This window comes from Coregonus lavaretus (genome assembly GCF_964263955.1).
Source record: "Coregonus lavaretus genome assembly, chromosome: 24".
Classification (NCBI taxonomy): Eukaryota; Metazoa; Chordata; class Actinopteri; order Salmoniformes; family Salmonidae; genus Coregonus; species Coregonus lavaretus.
This window is the reverse complement of record NC_140011.1, coordinates 12,243,545-12,265,061: the sequence shown is the minus strand read 5'-3', so window position 1 is coordinate 12,265,061 and position 21,517 is coordinate 12,243,545. Positions and strand designations below refer to the sequence as shown.

At 42.9% G+C, this 21,517-nt stretch overlaps 3 protein-coding genes across 3 annotated transcripts; 1 reads left to right on the top strand and 2 right to left on the bottom strand.

Annotated features, from left to right (window-relative positions):
* Nucleotides 1–13: 13 nt before the first annotated feature.
* On the top strand, nt 14–2,944 carry LOC311100304 (jeltraxin-like). The gene is made up of 3 exons (XM_084141166.1): nt 14–318; nt 482–1,005; nt 1,260–2,944. Exons 1-3 carry the CDS (start codon nt 231–233, stop codon nt 1,590–1,592), a joined length of 945 nt encoding a protein of 314 aa, XP_083997292.1. The 5' UTR covers nt 14–230; the 3' UTR covers nt 1,593–2,944.
* A 2,707-nt stretch (nt 2,945–5,651) lies between these two features.
* LOC311100302 (short-chain specific acyl-CoA dehydrogenase, mitochondrial-like) lies at nt 5,652–10,426 on the bottom strand. The gene is made up of 10 exons (XM_084141165.1): nt 10,358–10,426; nt 9,678–9,838; nt 8,824–8,973; nt 8,618–8,729; nt 8,284–8,435; nt 7,894–8,064; nt 7,628–7,765; nt 7,443–7,538; nt 7,293–7,349; nt 5,652–7,147 (listed from the first exon to the last, which is right to left on the bottom strand). Exons 1-10 carry the CDS (start codon nt 10,383–10,385, stop codon nt 6,995–6,997), a joined length of 1,218 nt encoding a protein of 405 aa, XP_083997291.1. The 5' UTR covers nt 10,386–10,426; the 3' UTR covers nt 5,652–6,994.
* Nucleotides 10,427–12,154: 1,728 nt separating this feature from the next.
* On the bottom strand, nt 12,155–14,431 carry LOC311100309 (beta-crystallin B1-like; the record flags this gene model as incomplete). The annotated part of the gene is made up of 5 exons (XM_084141171.1): nt 12,155–12,332; nt 12,828–12,970; nt 13,202–13,334; nt 13,626–13,744; nt 14,309–14,431. The coding sequence occupies 5 exons, from the start codon at nt 14,429–14,431 to the stop codon at nt 12,155–12,157; spliced, it is 696 nt and encodes a 231-aa protein (XP_083997297.1).
* Nucleotides 14,432–21,517: the final 7,086 nt, after the last annotated feature.

The window sequence follows — 21,517 nt, the reverse complement described above, 5'->3', positions numbered from 1 at the left end:
ATTTGGTTTCTCATTATTCCATTTCTGGTTTTGTTACAAAAAACGAAAAGACGAGTCAGTTTGGGTTCCTCTACAATTGCGTGACATTGCAGAAACGAAAGTCTTCGGTAAGCCTTACTGGGAAACGAAACCTACACGAATCAAATAGTTTTTTTTCACATTCTGTTGAGAACGGGTCTCCAGATCTTACTCCTCTAAATCTTCTCACCCTGCCGAAGCGTCTCAAGAAGATGAAGATGATTTATGTGCTTCTTAACGCTCTTGTGCTGCTGTCGGTGTTGGGCCGAACTGGGGCCAGATATCGAACAACTCCTTCAGGTACCGCATTCAAATACACACGAGCGCGCACACACACAGAGAGAGATACTATGTTAGGTGTGGGTTCTTTGAAGTGATCAGTGACAAATAACGTTTTAAAGAAGTGCTACACAGATAGTATTGGATTGATTGATGGATTCGTTGATTGATTGATTCTCTGCAGGACTCTCCACCTTAAACCTGCGTGGTCAGATGTTTACAGTGACATATGGCGGGGAACTCACCATGTACACAGATGCGATCTCTCCCTCACCCTCTTCCTCCCCATCTCCCTCCTCCTCCCCATCTCCCTCCTCTTCCTCCTCCTTCTCATCTCCCTCCTCCTCATCTCCCTCCTCCTCCTCATCTCCCTACACCAGCTCGTATCCCTACACTACCTCCTCTCCCTCTCCCTCTCTCTCTGCTCTGACTGTGTGTCTGCGTTACATGGCTGAGGAGAGGAAAGACTTGACTCTCTTCAGCCTCACTCAGGGAAACTACTGGAACCTTTTACTGAGAAGTGGCTATGGGAAGGACCACCTCTCCATCTATTCCTCCTCCCAGGACTTCTGCTCCTATAGGCTGCTCAGCTCCATCAGCGAGCCACGCCCCTGGACAAGCCTGTGCGTTACCTGGGAGAAAAAGATGGGCGTGGCCCAGGTGTGGAGAGGCGGGACTGTCAGCGTCAGGAAGAGGGTGTTTGGCCAGGTAAGAGGAGAGAAAGTGGGAGAGGTGATAGAGAGGGAGATATAAGTGCACCGCCACTGACCCTGTGCCTCTCAACATGTGTCTGAGGTAGTTTCAGTACCTCACAAAAATTGGCAATAAACAATTTATTAAACTCCTGAGTTTAATGAAGTAATTCAGCATAATGTAAATGAGCGTTTTCCTTTAGTAGATATGATGTATTCTAATTATATGCAGTATTTTTTCTTTGTATTTCTTTATGTGTGTGTGTGTAGTTGACCAATGGGCCTCCTGTCTTGAACGTGTATAAATTTGAGGGTCAGGTAACTGACGTGGAAATGTGGGACAGAGTCCTCTCCCCAAGCTTGATAATGGCCTTCATGTCTGGGTGGCAGTCCTACTACACCCCTGGTAACGTGCTGACCTGGTCCAAGGCCATCTACTCCACCAATGGAGAGATCCTCCTGGAGAAAAACACTTATAACTCTGACCATCAGCCTATCAGAGGCCAGCACCAACCCCCAGGACCAATGAGAAGGAAGAGAAAGAGAACGTTTAAATTGAGGAAGAGTGAGAAGGCAGAGCAGAGACAGAGGGCATGGCTGTAGGGGAGAGTAGTGATTGCCACTAACTCTTACTTTAGATTAGAAGATGTGTTGTATGTCCTATCGATGCTCCTTGGTTGATACTTGTGAATCACTCTGGGCCTGGTTTCCCAAAAGCTTCTTAAGGCTACGTTCATAGTTAGAACCTTTGTAGGAGCATCGTTAAATCTCTGAGCTGTTTCCCAAAACCATCATTATTAACGTTACACTTAAAAGCTTGTTATTCATCGACTGCCTCAGACCACCTATAGAACAGCTAAGTGCGTTGTTAGATGTGTTTTTTCCTTACCGCATCACTTTATACACAGAAGATATACGCTAAACATAGAATCAAGATGTTTCGCTGTCTCTTGGTGACAGCAGATAGCTTTACAACTAAGTTGACTACAAATAAAGTTGCCAATGTCTTTGCAATTGTTACAAACACGCAAAGGATAAAAATATGTTTAAAATGAAAACCGAGATGACTGCATTAAAAGATAATTAGCCTACAGTATAGGCTATATAGGCCTATATAATTCAATAATATTGAAGTCAATTTCATGTTCATTCAAATGAGTTCTACTTTGCTAATTGTATGCTACTGTCAGTAATTTTGCCTAAATATTTTTCATGATGTGTATCAACATGTGCACAAATAGGGTAGATCAGCTTTAATATTGCAGATAGATTGTAACTTCCATCAATGTAATTGTCTGCATCACTTCCAATCACCCATATGGTTTTTTTCCTCAATGTAATTGTCTGCATCACTTCCAATCACCCATATGTTTTTTTTCCTCGCAAATATATATATATATATATACATACATACATACATATACATAAATACATATATACATATAAATACATACATACATATATACATATAAATACACATACATATCCTTTAAAAATATATATTTCCCTTTATTACTTTCCAACCCCACTACCCCTTCCCTAATTGGAGTAAACTAGTGAACAACAATGCTTAGGCCTCTACTTCCAGCTTATACATACTATATACATTTTATGGACACAGTCAATTTTACAATAATTCTATTTTGTTTGTTTTTACTCCTGAACTCCCTTTACCCTCAACCTCTCCGATCATTTTCATGATGTCCATCCGGTTTGCTTCTATATGCCATATCTTATTTTATTTTATTTTTATTAATATTTTATTTTTCTTTCTTCTAGGGGGAATGGAACGGCTTAATATTGCAGATAGATTGTATCTTCTATCAATGTAATTGTCTGCATCACTTCCAATCCCCCATGTTTTTTTTTTTTTTATATATATACTCCCCTTTATTACTTTTCAACCCCACCATCCTTTCCCTACTTGGAGTAAATTAGTGAACAACAATGCCCAGGCCTCTACTTCCGGTCTATACTTACTATCTACACCTTATGGACAGAGTTAATTTTACAATAATTCTATTATATATATATATATATATATATATATATATATATATATATATATATTATATATATATATTTTTTTTTTTTTTGCTCCTGAACTTCTTCTACTCTCAACCTCTCCGATCATTTTCATGGTGTCCATCCGGTTTGCTTCTAAATGCCATATCTTTCTAACTGTGCTCCTTCCCAAAAGCTCCCAACATACAACCTATATACTTATTATGGACACAGTATGCTTACATTATTAGCTATCTTTGTTATTATTTGTTGTTATTTGTTATTAGTCCCATCCTTCAACTCTATTCAATACCTCCCATCTATCTCTTAACACCATCCATATAGGATTTCTATTTGCCATATATATTTCGACCGTACTGTGATGTTTTACAAAAATTCTGAACCTTTCTATTCTCATTGCTTCTACAGATTGTGAATTAAAAATAAACATTTTTGCTAAAAGTATTATTATATTATTGATTGATTGACTATGACTTTTCAGATCACCCAGTAATGCTATCTGCAAGGTTAGTTCCAGGTAAATATTGCAATCCTTTAGCCATTCCTGGACCTGTGTCCAAAAACAAGCTACAAATGGACAGAACCAAAACAAATGATCTAATGATTCTGTCTCTTCACAGCAAAACCTGCAGAGCTGGGAAGATTGTATCCCCCATATAAATAACATTCTATTGGTAGCAAGAATTTTATATAATAATTTAATTTGAAAGATTCTAATTTTTGAATGCGGTGTCGTTTTGAGTGTCAGTTCATAAACACTATGCCATGGGATCGGTACGTCAAAGATCTCTTCCCAACTATTTTGCAATCTATATGGGACGGCTGTCAATCCTTTGGTCCTTAAGTGAAACTGATATACTTTTTTATTTATCACAGTTTTCCTTAACCAATTATGTTCTTTAATGCAAGGCCGACAGACAAGTTCCTTACTTTCTCCCCCTTCCACTTTCCTCTTCCACTTTTGCGGTAAGGCTGCAATTATTTGGTTGTAATTTTGGGTAGAGCAGACATTTCCATATGTTTTTGTTAGCTGCATGTGCGACATAACTCCACCAGTCCTACCGATGATATCATTTACGAAGATTATACCTTTTTTAAACATTCTGTCAAAAAATAAAGGTTTTTTGTCAATTAGTATATTTGAATTTAACCACAATATTTGTTGCATTATTTGTTCTGTCGTTTCTGGAGGATTAAATTGAAATTGCAACCAACTTTCTATGGCTTGTTTTAGAAATAGTGACATTTGGGAGATTATTTCCTTTTCAAATAACTGAAAGTGAGAGGTTGTAATCTGAATAAAGGGAAAAAGGCCTTTCTTGAACATTGGGTGAGACAATCTTACTAATTTGCTTGAGAACCAGTTCGGATTTAAGTATAACTTTTGTATGACTGAAGCTTTTAGTGATAGGTCTAATGCTTTAATATTTAATAATTTCTGTCCTCCGAATTCATATTCATTATATAAATATGCTCTTTTAATTTTGTCTGGCTTGCCGTTCCAAATAAAATTGAATATTTTTTTCTCATATAATTTAAAAAACTGTTCGCTAGGTGTAGGCAAGACCATAAGCAAATAGGTAAACTGGGATAATACTAAAGAGTTAATCAGGGTGATTTTGCGCAAATCTTGATTTAGTGCATTATTATAGGGTAAGCATTAGAATAACCCGCCTCAATAGTTGCTGCCATAGGTGATGATATATTTTTAGTAGCTGATCCGTCATCAGTATTGTGGAATAATTATAATGTTAAGGTAAGATTTCAAAGGAGAAAGCTGATCCGAGAGCAGCGCTGTCTTTCTTTCGATCCTATCAGTATCGGCACATGCCTCAATGACACACTTAGCAAACGTTCTCTTTGCGCGATGTTTTGGGAATCGCACGTTACATCTTCGGCTGATGTAGAAGAAATGCATTGTTAAAACACTCGTAAACCTAAATTCCATCCTATCTTGAAACTGGCCCCTGGATCTGTTAGGTTACAAAATTCTGATTCTAATTGATTTCCCATGTCTGTCCTGATGGAGTCAAATTAACTCCTACTCTGGCTGATGATTTAAATGATTGTTAAGAGTTAAATGACAGCTACATGATTTAAATGATTGTACAAATTAAGTGCATGGCAAATTAAAAGCAATTGATGAGAAACGTGTGTGATTGCGTTAGACTATGCTTAACCTGGGTCTGTGAAACCGGCCCTTTGGCACGAGGCTGCTGATGGGAGGACGGCTCATAATAATGTCTGGAATGGCGTGAATGGAATGGTATCAACCACATGAAAACCATGTGTTCGATACCATTTTATTCATTCATTCAGTCCCAGCCCGTCCTCCCCAATTAAGGTGCCACTGGCCGCCTGTTAATAATGAAATGTTGCCATGTCACAAAACAGCCTCAGAGCATCACTATTTAACATGAAAAGATGTAAGGGAGTAATCTTGTGATCTTGTTTTTGATTTCATTATGTACCATCAATTATAATAAAATATGTACAACAGCTGTTTATGTTGAGGCACAAACTTGGGCTGTGTAGGGCATGGTAAAAAAATATCAATTTGCTACACAACCCAACATTTGATCATTTAGATCTCTGAAACTCTGACAGACATAGGTTCTCTATAGTGGTGACATTCAGTTCTGAACAGAGCACTCTTTATATCAAAACTGAGATTGATTCATTAACATTCAATGCAATAACCCTAATAACTGACGGCCATAGAGACAAAAACATGTTAAACCATTAAACCACTTCCCAGTTGTACGCTTATGTACAGCCTGGAGAGCAGCATCAGACCAGGCACAGACAGGAACAGAGGCGTGTAACCCTGTTTAATTACTTCAAAATGTATCTCTCCCCCCTGCTTGAAGTAATTATTGATCCTATTTCAACATGGTGATGGCTAACTACTAGTCTCATCCACCAAGCCTAGCCTGGGTACGACGTTAGCCAACTACATTTACATTTTAGTCATTTGGCAGACGCTCTTTTCCAGAGCGACTTACAGTTAGTGAGTGCATACATTTTTTCATACTGGCCCCGTGGGAAACGAACCCACAACCCTGGCGTTGCAAGCGCCATGCTCTACCAACTGAGCTACACGGGGCCACTACAGTATGCCGTGGAATTCTTGTTTATGACTACACAACTCTTTTAGATCAGTTAATATTTACAAGGCAGAGAATAAGGAGGGATGCATGTTACATGTGTTCAAACGTTGTGATCCCCCTTGTTGTTTGAAGTGAAGGCAGGACAGGGCAGTCCAAACACTGCTCCCCTCCTGTGGCTTTAGTAGGCACTGCAACTCACACAGATGGTCACAATGAGAATGCGAGTCTGCTAGCTTATATTATATTACCAGATACCATCAGTTTAAAGCAGAAAATATTAAGAAGTTCTAAGGCAGAAAGGATTATATATATCGCCATGTTGATATCAACAGTTACAAATGGCTTCAAACCAGAAACAGTCTTGGATTGTTTTGTAATCGTTACAAAGTTGAAGTAATACAGGATTCAATGGAGGTGGGATGCATGTTGCAGTGTTTCACAACATTGCTGAACACTGCAGTCCTGAACGCAGGCCTGGTCTTATCCCTTCGGAGTGGTAGGTACAAGGTGCCTCTATCCACTGGTCCAGGGACAAATATTCTCTCCATAACAATTGAGGTTAGGATTTGGGCATTAGTTTGGCAATCTGATCCTAGATCTGTGGTCAAGGGTAACTTCTACCCAGAGCTGTGCGAGTCTGTCTCCATGTTTGACATTCCTTCAGTTCAGTAGCTGACTGCCGCTGATGACACTGTTCAACACTGTTGAACACTGCAGTCCTGAACGCAGTCCTGGGTGTAGAGGCTGTTATGGGCCAATCTGAAATTGCACCCTATTCCCTATATAGTGCACCACTTTTGGCCATTGGGGTCCAGAAATAGTGCACTATGTAGGGAATAGACTGCCATTTGGGGAGCAGTCCGCAAGTCTCTATGACACATACTCCTTCAGCAGCTGGCCGGCTATCACCAGTCTCTGGATCTCACTGGTGCCCTCGTAGATCTCAGTGATTCGCGCGTCGCGGTAGTGCCTCTCCGCTGGCATGTCTGTCACGTAACCCATTCCCCCAAGAACCTGGATCGACTTTTAGTTCCACAGAAGGTAAAGAACATTAGAATGGTTTAGAATCCGAGATTTCCGTGAATTCTGTAAAATACATGATTGATTCATTGATTGATTCAGGCACTATTTCTAGCAAACATGACATGACAGGCTCTATGATGCGTACCTGGTGGCCGCAGAAGGCAGCCGCCTCAGACGCTGAGAGTTTGGCCATCGCTGCTTCCTGTGGGGACATGAAGGAGGAAGTCCAACGTTATGTAGTGTGACAGAGTGGATGGTGTGTGTGTGTGTGTGTGTTGTGGGGTGTGTGGTGTACCTTGGAGAAGGGTTTCTTGGCGTCTTTTAGCATTGCAGCCTTCCAAGTGAGGAGACGAGCGCTTTCAACAGCTACAGCCATGTCCGCCAGCTTGAACTGAAGCATTGAGATACACACACCTTTGATAACAGACACTTCCACACACACCTTAACATTAAAACACAAACTTCCACACACACACACACCTGTACGGCCTGCAGCTTGCCAATGGGAGCTCCGAAGGCGGTGCGTTTGTGAGCGTAGTCCGCAGCGCAGTCCAGAGCAGCCTGAGCAATACCCAGAGCCTGGGATGCTATCCCTATACGCCCACTGTCCAGGGTTTGCTATGGGAGAGATGGGGAGGGGGGGGGGGGGTCAGTACACACACACGCACAGACATGGACCACAAAACGTACACCCATCCCCTCACACACACACATAAGCAACACCCCACTCCACCCTACAAACCCACCATGGCTATCTTGAAGCCAGACCCTCGTGGCCCCAGCATGTTTCCCAGAGGTATCCTACAGTCCTCAAGGATGAGGTTGGCCGTGGAGGTTGCTCTGATGCCCAGTTTGTCCTCCTTCTTCCCCAGGGAAAGGCCAGGGTGAGGCATGGGCACCAGGAATGCACTGATACCCTACAGAGGGAGGGAGGGAATATTACACTGAGGGAGGGAAAGGAGAATGATTTGTATTGTCGGAACCACAAATAGCAGTAACAAGATGAATTGCATGTATGAGTTACATTGATAAAGTAATAAAATATTGAGAGAGAGATAGATAGACAGATAGATAGAGGGGGGAGAAGGACTAGAGGGGTTTAACTATGGCTTGACTCCAACAATGGTGTATCTAACCTTGTGTTTGAGTGACTTGTCAGTGGTAGCGAATACGACAGTAGCTGAGGCATCCCAGCTGTTGGTGATCCAGGCTTTAGTCCCGTTCAGTACCCACTCCTCTCCCTCCTGTCTGGCTAACGTAGACGCTGCCCCTGCATCACTACCATTACCTACACAGAGAGAGAGAAGAGAGAAGAGAAGAGAGAGAGAGAAGAGAAGAGAGAGAGAGAGAGAAGGAGAGGAGAGGATAGAAGTGACATCAACAATGAACAACCACCCATTTCCCCAGGTTGGAATGTAGAAGTGAGTGGAGGGTTCTGGGGCAAAGGTGTTAGTGTGTATGTGTGTGAACCTGGTTCACTCAGAGCGAAGCAGCCGACTTTCTCTCCGGTTGTGAAAGGAGTGATCCACTGGTCCTTCTGCTCCTGTGTTCCAAACTTCAATATCGGCCCTATGTACAAAGACTACACACACACACACAACTTTAGAATCAGTGCAAGATACAGTGGCAATATAAAACAGTCTCTTTCACACACACACACACACACTCTTACGTACGTTGTTGACCGAGACCACACATCCAGTGCTGCCGCAGCCCCTACTGATCTCCTCCACGGCCAGAGCGTAGGCCAGGTAGTCCATACCTGCTCCTCCCAGCTCCTCAGGAACCTCCACAGCCATCACCCCCATAGCACCCAGCTCTCGGACCTGTAGGGATACACAGGTGGATGCATTAGAGCAGTTGTATTCAACAATTATGAGTACAGATTATAGTATGGGACAATATACAAACATTTTTTAGAAAGATATTTTGACAAGTAAAATGTTATTGAGTAAATGTATGTATTAGTTTATTTTCATTTTGATAAGAGAGATGAAAATGTAATGAATTTTAGGGTATTTGTTGTGCCATTAGATTTGGGGTGGGGTCGCCAGAAATTCTGGCGAAATAAATGGGGTCCCTGCTGAAAAAGTTTGAATACCATTGCGTTGGAGGGTGTGTGTGTGAGTGTGTGTGTGTATATGTGTACCTCCTGTTCAGTGGTGTGTGTGTGAGTGTGTGTGTGTCTATGTGTACCTCCTGTTTAGTGGTGTGTGTGTGTGTGTGTGTGTGTATATGTGTACCTCCTGTTTAGTGGTGTGTGTGTGTGTGTGTGTGTGTGTGTCTATGTGTACCTCCTGTTTAGTGGTGTGTGTGTGTGTGTATATATGTGTACCTCCTGTTTAGTGGTGTGTGTGTGTGTGTGTTAATGTGTACCTCCTGTTTAGTGGTGTGTGTGCATATGTGTACCTCCTGTTTAGTGGTGTGTGTGTGTACCTATTAGGTGGTGGTGTGTGTGTACCTATTAGGTGGTGGTGTGTGTGTGTGTGTGTGTGAGCAAGCCAGTGTGTGTGTATGTGTGTGTGTGTACCTGTTGGGCAGGAAAGAGGTGTTCCTTGTCTAGTTTGCCAGCTATAGGAGCCAGCTCTCTGTCTGCATAGTCTCTACAGGTCTGTCTCATCATCTGATGCATCTCTGGTAGCTCAGCTAGCGAGGACAGAGATCTACAGCCACTGACATACAGGCCAAGGGCTGAGGGGGGGGGGGGGGGGGGGGGTAAAGACAGAAAGCTATAAATGTGAATACATTTACTACGGTATAATGCCCATATGTGTATTAGCTACATAGATAACCACCCACGCAGCCAGTGAAAACAGGGTTTCTGTTAATGATAAACAATGTCAATGATGCTTACGTTATGGCTGCAGTCCTTAACCCCATTGAAGTTGCCTTGGAAGTTATTATTGACCACCACTGTAAAGGCAGCATTCTAGCAATGCATAACTGGGTTTATTTTAGAGGTGGCTTAGAAGCTAACTAAACACTCAATATGCAGCTAGCTGTCGTTACTTCGCATTGGTGCTAGCGAGCTAAAGTAGCTACTAGGACAGATAGAACATTGAGCTTACAAATCTTAGCACCCCGGCACGACTGTCCCAAGTCTATTTTATTGTCGAAGGATCAACACACCAACAAAGCAAGTACAAAAACCCTTTGTAATTGAGAGACAAAAGAGCACGTCAATAGTTTGTGTATTGATTGTATACTGACCTTTTCTAGCTTTGAAAAGTGCTGCCATGTTGACTGCTCAGTTTGCTGCTTGTGCAACCATACAGAGACGGAAGAGGAAGCGAGACATCCCACTCCCTATTTTTTTCTGGTTCATATAGAGTCAATGAACTAAGCAGACCAGAGCCAGAGCCATAGCCATATAGAGTTCAGCCAAGTATAACATTTTGGTGATACAATACCAGAGCGCCTCCGAAAAATCCCTAGGAAATGACCCGCTGTGAACAAGAAAAACACAGCAGCAAATTTAATAGACGTTTTTATTGATTAGCATTCGGGATAATGTGTATCCAAGTCTGTACTGTTGTGGTGTCAACAAATTGCATATCTGCTTTCACTGACTGTACATCTTCATAGGTTTTGAAAACTATCAGAAATAAACAGCACAACGCGGAAGCGTCAATGATTACTTAGCAACGGCTATGGAGGAGAAAGTGGGCTCTCGGAACCTTCAGACAGAAACCACATTGGCCCTGACCAGACCCAGCTGCTAATGCATTAGTGCCTATGGGCTAGGTTGAAGATGACAAAGGTTTAGACAATGGGATTCTAATATCCCATAACTCTTTGCAAACATCAATTTGTTTATTTTCGAACGCATGGAATCATTACTTTGTCTTAACCCTTTACTTTTTCGACCTAGCCTATGGGAGAACCCAGTTTAGCAGACCGGAACTGACCATTTAATTTTCAATGGTAAAAGGCCTGAGTGGGACATCATAAAATAATCCATAATCTTTGCAACCATGGAACGAACCAGCAAGACAGCAGATGTAGCTAACAAACAACGTGTAGCTCAGTTGGTATAGCATGGCGCTTGCAACGCCAGGGTTGTGGGTTCGATTCCCACGGGGGACCAATACGAAAAAAAAAAAATCGATGCACTCGCAAACTGTAAATCGCTCTGGATAAGAGCGTCTGCTAAATGACTATAATGTAATGTATGGTGTTTAGTGTCTGATAGTTTAGCAATGCTTATGTAGCCTACAATGATCGAACTCATTTAGTTATTTGCCAATTTTCGTATGATGATTTACTTATTAACTAGGCCTACATCTTTTTCTTTGGTCGTAAACTGACCATCATTGAAGGAAGCTATATAACCCTTACCTTTCAGTGACCATAACATCTACTTTATAGCTCTAGATATGAAGCCACTTTCAAGGTCCCGTTGAATAACCTTATACAAGCTTTATCTACATGCATCCTCATTGTTAGGTAAAATCATTTCCACTGTGCTGTCTGTCAGTGGGCGAGAGGGGCTGTGTTCAACCTTTAACCCCTGATTAATCAGATGGTCCTTTCTCAGTCCAACAGGCCAGATGGAGGAGAGAAGAACAGAAGGAAGAGAGAAAGACAGAGTGAAGGAGGGAGACAGCGAGAGAGAAAGACAAATAGGGAGAATGCATTCAGACAGACAATGGGGAAGAGAGAGAAAGAAACAGTGAATATCAAACAGAGAGAAAAGGACAGTGAAGCACAAAATGCTGTGGTAATAATGTTGTCACAGCGGACACAAGGCTTTGAATAATGTAGTCCAGCCGAAAGGAATTCAGGTTTTTCAAAACGTTTATTATTTGGCATCATAAAAAGTCATTTAGGTTGTTCCGGTCGGTACGATGCTGTCGTTCTATCCCTTTAGGATAGAGGGATGAGGGTGGGTGAAGGGAAGGATAGGAGGGATAGGGTTGGAGAAATAAAAAGCGCCGGATGGGCGGGTTGAGTGAGGGAGGACTGGCTGGCTGGCTGCAGTTACAGCGTGCATCCACCAGAGGTCGCTCACTTGCTGGCGGAGGTGAGGTTGAAGCAACCGCGCTGGTGGAACTGCATGTCCCTGACGCGACGCATGGACTGGATCTGGGGCTGGAAGGCACAGAACTCGTTGTAGTGTCTATAGTCACCACACTCAAATAGGTACTGGTAGCCTCTGTATCCGGGGTACTGGTAACCCACCCACCTGGAGAGAGGAGGAAAGGAGAGAGAGAGAGGGTCATTTTTGTTACATTTAGATAGATAGTTATTTTTAAGCTGTTATTAGAGACAACATAAGTCATATAGGAGGTCTGTGTTTCCACTTAAAGTGAGCAACAGTTATAAATGTACCCTTGACATTCTATGACACACAAACAACTCAGTCCTCCTCCCTGTGCCTGCCTGAATACTTCACTTTATACAGTGACACTTCCCACAAGGCCTCATGTTGTCACTAGGCAGGAACCTGCAACTCTGCCTCAGGCTCTGGGCCATACATAGGTCACTATACTGCTAATATATTGCTACTCTATTTCTAGCTTCTACAGATATGGGTTTTATCTTAGATATAGATTATGATTTTTCAGTTCTTTTTTTCAGTCCTGGGATCCATAAAAATAGATTTTTGGTGTTTGTGCGTAAGGACGAGTGTGTGTGGGAGTGTGCGTGTGTGTGTGTGTGTGTGTGTGTGTGTACTCACACTCCGCCGGGCACCCTCACGCTGCCCACTCTGTCGGTGAAGCCATGCGCCCACAGGGTGGGCACGTCATCCTCCTGGATCTCCATCTTATTGCCCTTGAAGTCGGAGAGCTCAAACAGACAGATCTTGTGCTCCATGCTGTCCTGTGGAGGGAAGGAGGTAGGGAGGGAAAGAGGGGGGAAGGAAGGAGAGAGAGTGTCAGGGTAAAGGTTAGAGGGTATTTTCACTAGCTTCTGTATTAGCCCTAGTCACCAGATGTTTTCGCTTTAGCGAACTCATTTGTCACTGTCATCTTTGGAATGTGTGTGAGAGAGAGTATGTATGAAAATGTGACAGTGTGTGTGTGTGTGTTTTGGAATGTGTGTGTTCCTCACCATGCGGACGGGCCTGAGGGACATGAGGCAGTCACTACGGTAGGAGTTGCTCCAGGTGTCCCAGCGAGGATACTCTCCCTTCTCCAGGATGAACATCTCCCCACGGAAGTTAGTCTGCTCATAGGCAACAAAGCTGGAGAGGGGGGGCCACCAGGGACAGGGGGGACACAGGGGGAGACACAGGGGGAGACACAGGGGGGACACAGGGGGAGACACAGCGGGGGGGGGGGGGAGATTAGAAGACGGGTAAAAATGAAATGAACGTGAAGAGTTGTGAAAAATTACAGCATCAGTGTTTGGGCTCAAATGTTTGGACTCTGAGTCCAAGTCTGAGTTTGTCTTCCTGTGTTTTGAACTAGAATGGAGAGTTGATTGCTTTGTGTGTAATCTTGCCCTGTAGGTGCAGGTGTGTGTGTCCACTTACGGGCCGCACTCGACGATGATACTGCGCACTCTGTCCATGCCACGTTCACACACGTTCATGCACTCGTTCTGGATCTCCATCATTCTGCCCTGGAAGTTCTCCTGGTCGAACAGCATGATCTACAGGGGGCAGTGGTCAGAGGTTAGATGACATTATCAATGGAAGAGGTCAAGGGTGAGATACTGTCCTTCCACAAATATTATATTCTATGTTGACCCTTTTACCATAGAATTAGAATGAATTTGGTGCCTTTTACTACTGAAGGTATGGAACTAGGTCTCAGAGCCCTTTACCGTTTGTGTCTGGTAACTACAGTCAATTCATCAATCAGTTAGAAAGCTCTGAAGTTCTTCATGGCTCTGACTACCTGTACAGAAGCTTCCTTCCACTAAACCCAAAGCCACATGTACTGCTGTGAAGGCTGTAAGATCTCTGGGGTCATCTTAAGACCCACTGACTTAGTTGCAACATTTACCAATCACAACAAACTTCTTGTATAATGTTCTATCCATAGTCAATTAACCCTGCTCAGATAAAAGTTAAAGGCAAATGGCTAACTTTAGACTGTTTGCTGCTCCCACACAATGGGTGGACAATTCTCTTTTTTTCTGCAGTTACAATTTGAATCCAGCTCCTGTGCCAAGTGGTTTGTGTGTATATATAATGGAGGTGTGTTGACTCACTCTGAAGTTTCCAATGCTGGGTTCTCCGGTCTTAGTGGCCTTGATGGTGGCAGCGGGGGCAGGGGCTCCCTTGTCCTTGACATCAGTGCCCTGGCTGGAGGCGGATTTGGCGGTCTGAGACATGGTGAGGGATCAGGAGAATTCTGACAGAGAGAGGGGGGGAGGGAGGGATGGATGGATGGAGGGAGAAGGAAAGGATGGAGGGATACGGGGTAGAGGGAGAGAGAAGTGGGGGAAGAGAGGGGGCGAGGAGAGGATGGAGGGATGAGAGAGGAGAGGGAGAGGAGAGGAATGTCAGAGGAAAGAAGATAGAGCAGGCAGAGAGAGTAAAAGAGAGGAAGAAGGGAAAGAGAGAGCGAGAGGAGGAAAGGGAAAGGGAGAATGGAGTGGGAAGTAGAGAGATCGATTGAGAGAAAGAGGGACAGGGAGAAAAAAAGATCAAAACACAAGTCTGGTAAACGTGTGGCATCCATGTTCCCACTACAGAGTGAATGTGTGTTGTTTGTGTATGTGTTACTATTTTTTGTTTAGTTTTGTAACTAACTGAGGCAGGACACAGCGGCCACACACTTCCATAGGATGAATTAGAATCTCCAATGAGAAAATAACCATCCATTGTACCAATCCAGCCTGGGGTCTGAGTGCCTCATGTAGGCCCTGAGGCCTGGGCCTCTGTTAGGGGCTCTGCCCCGCCTAGGGGTGACACACCCAGGCATGGTAGGCTGAGAGGAGTGGGCCCCCGTGTGCTGTTTGCTGCTGTGGATCGACTTCTGTTTTCAGAGCGTGTGTGTGTGGGGTGTGTCCTTACCTGCGTGTACAGCTTGCTGTGCCGTGTGGGTTAGGCTGGATCGTGCTGGCCCCCTCAGCGCAGAGCCCTAGCTTTTATACCCTGGCAAAGGCCGAACGCAGTGGCTCGGTGGACAATAGAAACACCAGCGTCATCAGAGTTGGTCTGGACCAAAGCGCCCTGGGTCATCGCATCAACCAGAACCCCCCTCTGCCCCCCGCGCTGCCTGTAAGCACTTTACTGTCAATGGAAAGCCCTGACAATGGCACTTTCCCCCTCTGTTAGTGCGCTGGGCCTGTAAGCTATAGCAGCATATAGGGCACAGGAATGCATAGACCTGGAGGGCGCAAGTAGTTAATCCTCTAACACATACACAGGTGCTTGCATGCACACACACACACACACACACACACACACACACACACACACACACACTGTCTCTCTCTGTATCTTTCTCTAACTCTAACAGGTAAAACTGTACCAGCACTTAGCTTAGTTTTGAAAAGAGATAGACTTATGCTTCAAATGACATAACATTTTAAAAGTTGATTAACAAAAGGTGGGATTGCAATTTATTTCCATTCAAGTACGATTAGTCAGGACTGATTTTGCCAGGACTGATTTTTTTGTGATCTTCTTCTTCTTCTTCTTCTTCTTCTTCTTCTTCTTCTTCTTCTTCTTCTTCTTCTTCTTCTTCTTCTTCTTCTTCTTCTTCTTCTTCTGGTTAGTTGAGTGCAATCAATAAAACAAGTTATGATCCCTATTCATCTTTTTCAAATGATAATGATCCTAATGTTTTATTATTATCAAAGAAGATGAAAAGGACGTGTAACTAGGTGATAATATCTCACACAGACTCTGTCTTTTTGTCTCCCACACACATGCACACTTGTTTTACATAGATATAATGCTAATATACAGACAGTATCACAGCATTATAAAGCACATAAAAGTGTGGTAAAGGAGGGTCATGACGAAAGGGAAGAGGCAGAATAATAGAGTATAAATATCCTGTAGGAGAATGTCATCCTTTATCCTTTTGTCTCTCTCTACTCTCCTTCCATCTCTCCCTACCCCCCATCTCCCCTTCTCTCTCAACCCCCCTCTCTACCCTCTCTCACCACAGGTCTTTATGACAAGTGTTCATTTTCTCCATCCATTGTCCAATCAAGTACAGGTCTCTCCACTGTATACTGTAGGTCAGTATCAATGATCACATAGTCATGTTGCTAGATGACTTTTAAATATTTGATGTGTGCATCATGATCCTTGATTGATTGTTCATTTGATTGATTGATTGATTGATTCAGATAGATAGATAGATAGATAGATAGATAGATAGATAGATAGATAGATAGATAGATAGATAGATAGATAGATAGATAGATAGATAGATAGATAGATAGATAGATAGATAGATAGATAGATAGATAGATAGATAGATAGATAGATAGATAGATAGATAGATAGATAGATAGATAGATAGATAGATAGATAGATAGATAGATAGATAGATAGATAGATAGATAGATAGATAGATAGATAGATAGATAGATAGATAGATAGATAGATAGATAGATAGATAGATAGATAGATACAAATAGATTGATTTCAGATGTTAGTAGTCTACGATGAGGTTAGTAAATCCTGGTCTCCCTCTCTACAGCCAGCCTTCCAGAGTTTTGCAGAGATACAGAGTCCAAAACTAGCTGGTTGAGTCAAGGTAGGTTGAGTAAGGGTACAAAAAAGTGTATAAAATAATGGCAGATGATCTCAACAGATAAATTGCAAAAATACATAGACCAATTTTACATGGAAACCCTGTCACCTATCAATGTCTAGGAAATCCATCTATATAATTTATAATTCAGTCATTCTTCTGTTATGTTATCTTCATTCTATGCAGGCCAGTGTAGAATAGGTAACATAGGCTGTGTTTACAAAGGCAGTCCAATTCTGATCTTTTTCCCAATTGATCTGATTGGTCAAATGACCAATTAGAGAACAACATTTTTTGAATTGGTCTGGCTGTAAAGACAGCCATAGATACCAGCTTTCCACAGGCTCCAGTCAGAGAGAGGTAGGCTAGTGACAGTCCAGTCTCTGCTCCTTTCTCTGTTGACTAATGGTTGACTGGGAAGTCACTCTACTGTTAACACACACAGTCACTCTACTGTTAACACAAACAGTCACTCTACTGTTAACACACACAGTCACTCTACTGTTAACACACACAGTCACTCTACTGTTAACACAAACAGTCACTCTACTGTTAACACACACAGTCACTCTACTGTTAACACAAACAGTCACTCTACTGTTAACACACACAGTCACTCTACTGTTAACACACACAGTCACTCTACTGTTAACACAAACAGTCACTCTACTGTTAACACACACAGACACTCTACTGTTACAACAGGCAGCGCAGCGCTGTGCTCGCTCAACACACAGTGGTGTGAGCTAATGCTACAGCTATCTGGCTAACACCAAAACCATAGCTATGCTAAAGCTATGGCCAATACTACAGCTATGGCTAATGCTTTATAAACAGCTTACACATTATAACATAGTTTGTCAAAACATGTCAAAACAAAACAACAATAAATGATTGTAAGCAACCTTCTTTTAGTGCTGTGAAGTTTTTTTGAGTAATTGTTTTCTTCTTTTCTTTTTGTTTGTACTGACCTACAGCACTATATCACAGTTTGTTAAACATCTAATTAAATAAATACATACAGTACCAGTCAAAAGTTTGGACACACCTACTCATTCAAGGGTTTTTCTTAATTTTTACTATTTTCTACATTGTAGAATAATAGTGAAGACATCAAAACTATGAAATAACACATATGGAATCATGTAGTAACCAAAAAAGTGTTAAACAAATCAAAATATATTTTAAATTTGAGATTCTTCAAAGTAGCCACCCTTTGCCTTGATGACAGCTTTGCACACTCTTTGCATTCTCTCAAAGCTTCATGAGGTAGTCACCTGGAATGCATTTCAATTAACAGGTGTGCCTTGTTAAAAGTTAATATGTGGAATTAATGTGTTTGAGCCAATCAGTTGTGTTGTGACAAGGTAGGGGTGGTATATAGAAGATAGCCATATTATGGCAAGAACCGCTAAAATAAGCAAAGAGAAACGACAGTCCATCATTGCTTTAAGACATGACGGTCAGTCAATCCGGAAATTTCAAGAACTTTTAAAGTTTCTTCAAGTGCAGTCGCAAAAACTATCAAGTGCTATGATGAAACTGGCTCTCATGAGGACCGCCACAGGAAAGGAAGATCCAGAGTTACCTCTGCTGCAGAGGATAAGTTAATTAGAGTTTCCAGCCTCAGATTGCAGCCCAAATAAATGCTTCACAGAGTTCAAGTAACAGAAAAATCTCAACATCAACTGTTCAGAGGAGACTGCATGAATCAGGTCTTTATGGTTTGAATTTCTGCAAAGAAACCACTACTAAAGGACACCAATAAGAAGAAGAGACATTAGACCGGTGGAAATCTGTCCTTTTTTGGTCTGATGAGTCCAAATTTGAGATTATTGGTTCCAACCTTTGTGTCTTTGTGAGACGCAGAGGCAGGTGAACGGATTATCTCTGCATGTATGGTTCCCACCATGAAGCATGTTGGAGGAGGTGTGATGGTATGGGGGTGCTTTGCTGGTGACACTGTTGGTGATTTATTTAGAATTCAAGGCACACTTAACCAGAATGGCTACCACATCATTCTGCAGTGATATGCCATCCCATCTGGTTTGCGCTTAGTGGGACTATCACTTGTTTTTCAACAGGACAATGACCCAACACACCTCCAGGCTGTGTAAGGGCTATTTTACCAAGAAGGAGAGTGATGGAGTGCTGCATCAGATGACCTGGCCTCCACAATCACCCGACCTCAACCCAATTGAGATGGTTTGGGATGAGTCGGACCGCAGAGTGAAGGAAAAGCAGCCAACAAGTGCTCAGCACATGTGGGAACTCCTTCAAGACTGTTGGAAAAACATTCCAGGTAAAGCTGGTTGAGAGAATGCTAAGAGTGTGCAAAGCTGTCATCAAGGGAAAGGGTGGCTACTTTGAAGAATCTAAAATATAAAATATATTTTGATTTGTTTAACACTTTTTTGGTTACTACATGATACCATATGTGTTATTTCATAGTTTTGATGTCTTCACTATTATTCAACAATGTAGAAAATAGTAAAAATAAAGAAAAACCCTTGAATGAGTAGGTGTGTCCAAACTTTTGACTGTTGACTGGTACTATATGTAAAAGGTATGATTTATACTTTTCATGATTCAGTTGTGTAGGTTAACGTTTTTGATAAATATATTTAGGAAAGTTAATAAATACAAGAATATTCCCTTTGAAAAAGGACACACAGTTTAAGTAGAAATTACATAGCCATTTGGTTAGCCTAATAGTTAACCAACTATAATAGTTCATAACCACCTGTTTTTTTTATAAGCAGTTCGTTCCACTGTTGAAGTGTAACCCGTCTGAGTGTTTCATGTTAAAGCTTGTCTACTGCTGACACTCCTCCATCTCAGTCCTCTGTCACATTTCTTGGCTCGGCTTATCTCTCTCTCTCTCTCTCTCTCTCTCTCTCTCTCTCTCTCTCTCTCTCTCTCTCTCTCTCTCTCTCTCTCTCTCTCGCTCTCTCTCGCTCTCTCACTCACTGTTCCCCCCCCCCCTCTCTCTCTCTCTCTGTCTCTCTCTCTCTCTCTCCCTCTCTCTCACTGTTCCCCCCTCTCTCTCTCTCTCTCTCTCTCTCTCTCTCTCTCTCTCTCTCTCTCTCTCTCTCTCTCTCTCTCTCTCTCTCTCTCTCTGTCTCTGCGTGTTATGAAACATGGGAGCATGCCCTGATCATACTGCAGATGAACTATGAATAATGATATGAATAAATAAGATACACACCACAGGCTGTGTCACATTGTGGGACTAACAGAATAACAACAATTTAGTCATCAACAATCTAAAAGTCTTCCATGCACAAGTTTAACTTTTACGTCAGACAGACAGATAGATACAATACTTTATCAATCCTTTAGGGGAAATAGGGGACAGTGATTGTAGCAGAGCAGATGAGGTGAGGTGAACCAGGGTGTGACAGACAGGGAGACAGACAGGTGAGCAGACAGGGAGACAGACAGGTGAGCAGACAGGGAGACAGACAGGTCTCCCCCTACAGGTGAGTAAAGGACATGACATACTTGTCAACAGAGAGGAGAGGGTCATCCATTAGCCTTTTGGGATATAGCTCGTTAATTTACATACCCATAAGAAAACATGAGATGTGATTGTGAACGATAGAAATAACAAAGAAGTGAAAGGGAGAGATAGTGAGGAAGAGGTAGAGAGAGAGCGAGAGAGAGAGAAATCAACAGTGTAGGCTACTGTACGTGGCTTTTTGAGGGCATCCCCTTTCTCCTCTCGTCGCCCCTTGACATTCTCTCTAAGTGCCCTGCACTTGTCTCTTCTCTCCTCCTCTTCTCCCTATCCCTGGTCCCTGCCCTGGGTGATAGTGTGGTGTCTGCACTTCTGTCCCTCTATAGATTAACCCTGCTTTTGTCAATGGGACAAAGAGAGGCCCCTCCCCGCTGCTGAGCTGGGGCTTTCAGCGTGGCCCTTTGCCAGGGGAGGCTTTAAAAGGGTGGGGGCGCGTGAGTCCTCTCACTCTCATTCCAGGACAGCCAAGGGCATCAAAGCAAGGTGAGTCTCTCTGTCCCACCCAGAGAACCATAGCACCAGCCTGATCATCCACCCAGCCAGCCAGGCAGGCAGGCAGACAGAGCAGGGCAGAGTACCTAGTGTAGGATAGCAGGCCCCATACTGACTCGGTCTGCCCCCCACCACTTCACACGGCAGCCAGGCAGGCCCAGGGGCATAACTCTGGGCCACAGGAACAGGGACCAGGGGCCGACAAGGGATGGAGAAAGAAAAGGAGATTGAGAGAGGAGGAAAAAGAGGAAGAAAAAAAGGGGATAATAGAGAGAAGGGGACAGAAAAAAATAGGGAAAAGGAGTCATAAAGACGAATATCCTAGATGTGGCCCCTGGCCTGTTGGACTTTCCTCATTCCAGTACCGGATCTGTAAATAGCTGCTGATGCTTTCAATCCTGCTATTCAGGCCAGTTGCTCATAAGCGCATGATTTTAGCCTCGCTGGGATACTATCCTCACAGGCGTTTCAGCCCTGAACAACACATAGCTAAACCAAGCCTTTTAGCCCTGCATACAGAGCTAAACCAGCCTTTTCACATTCTGGAGCATTCGAGCTATACAGGCCTTTTCAGTACATAAAAGCATGCCATGTAGCGTAGAATAGCAATGCTGCGGTGGTACAATATGGATAGTTTATTACACAGGGAGGGAGTCCTGCTATACCAACCTGCCACTGGAATCTATTCTG

Coding starts and splice junctions, on each gene's coding strand:
- LOC311100304 (XM_084141166.1), top strand. CDS start 231: ATGAAGATGATTTATGTGCTTCTTAACGCTCTTGTGCTGCTGTCGGTG. Junction 319..481: donor ATATCGAACAACTCCTTCAG/GTACCGCATTCA, acceptor GATTCTCTGCAG/GACTCTCCACCTTAAACCTG. Junction 1,006..1,259: donor GGAAGAGGGTGTTTGGCCAG/GTAAGAGGAGAG, acceptor GTGTGTGTGTAG/TTGACCAATGGGCCTCCTGT.
- LOC311100302 (XM_084141165.1), bottom strand. CDS start 10,385: ATGGCAGCACTTTTCAAAGCTAGAAAAG. Junction 7,766..7,893: donor CTGGCTTCAAGATAGCCATG/GTGGGTTTGTAG, acceptor TCTCTCCCATAG/CAAACCCTGGACAGTGGGCG. Junction 7,539..7,627: donor GCAAGCTGCAGGCCGTACAG/GTGTGTGTGTGT, acceptor TCAATGCTTCAG/TTCAAGCTGGCGGACATGGC.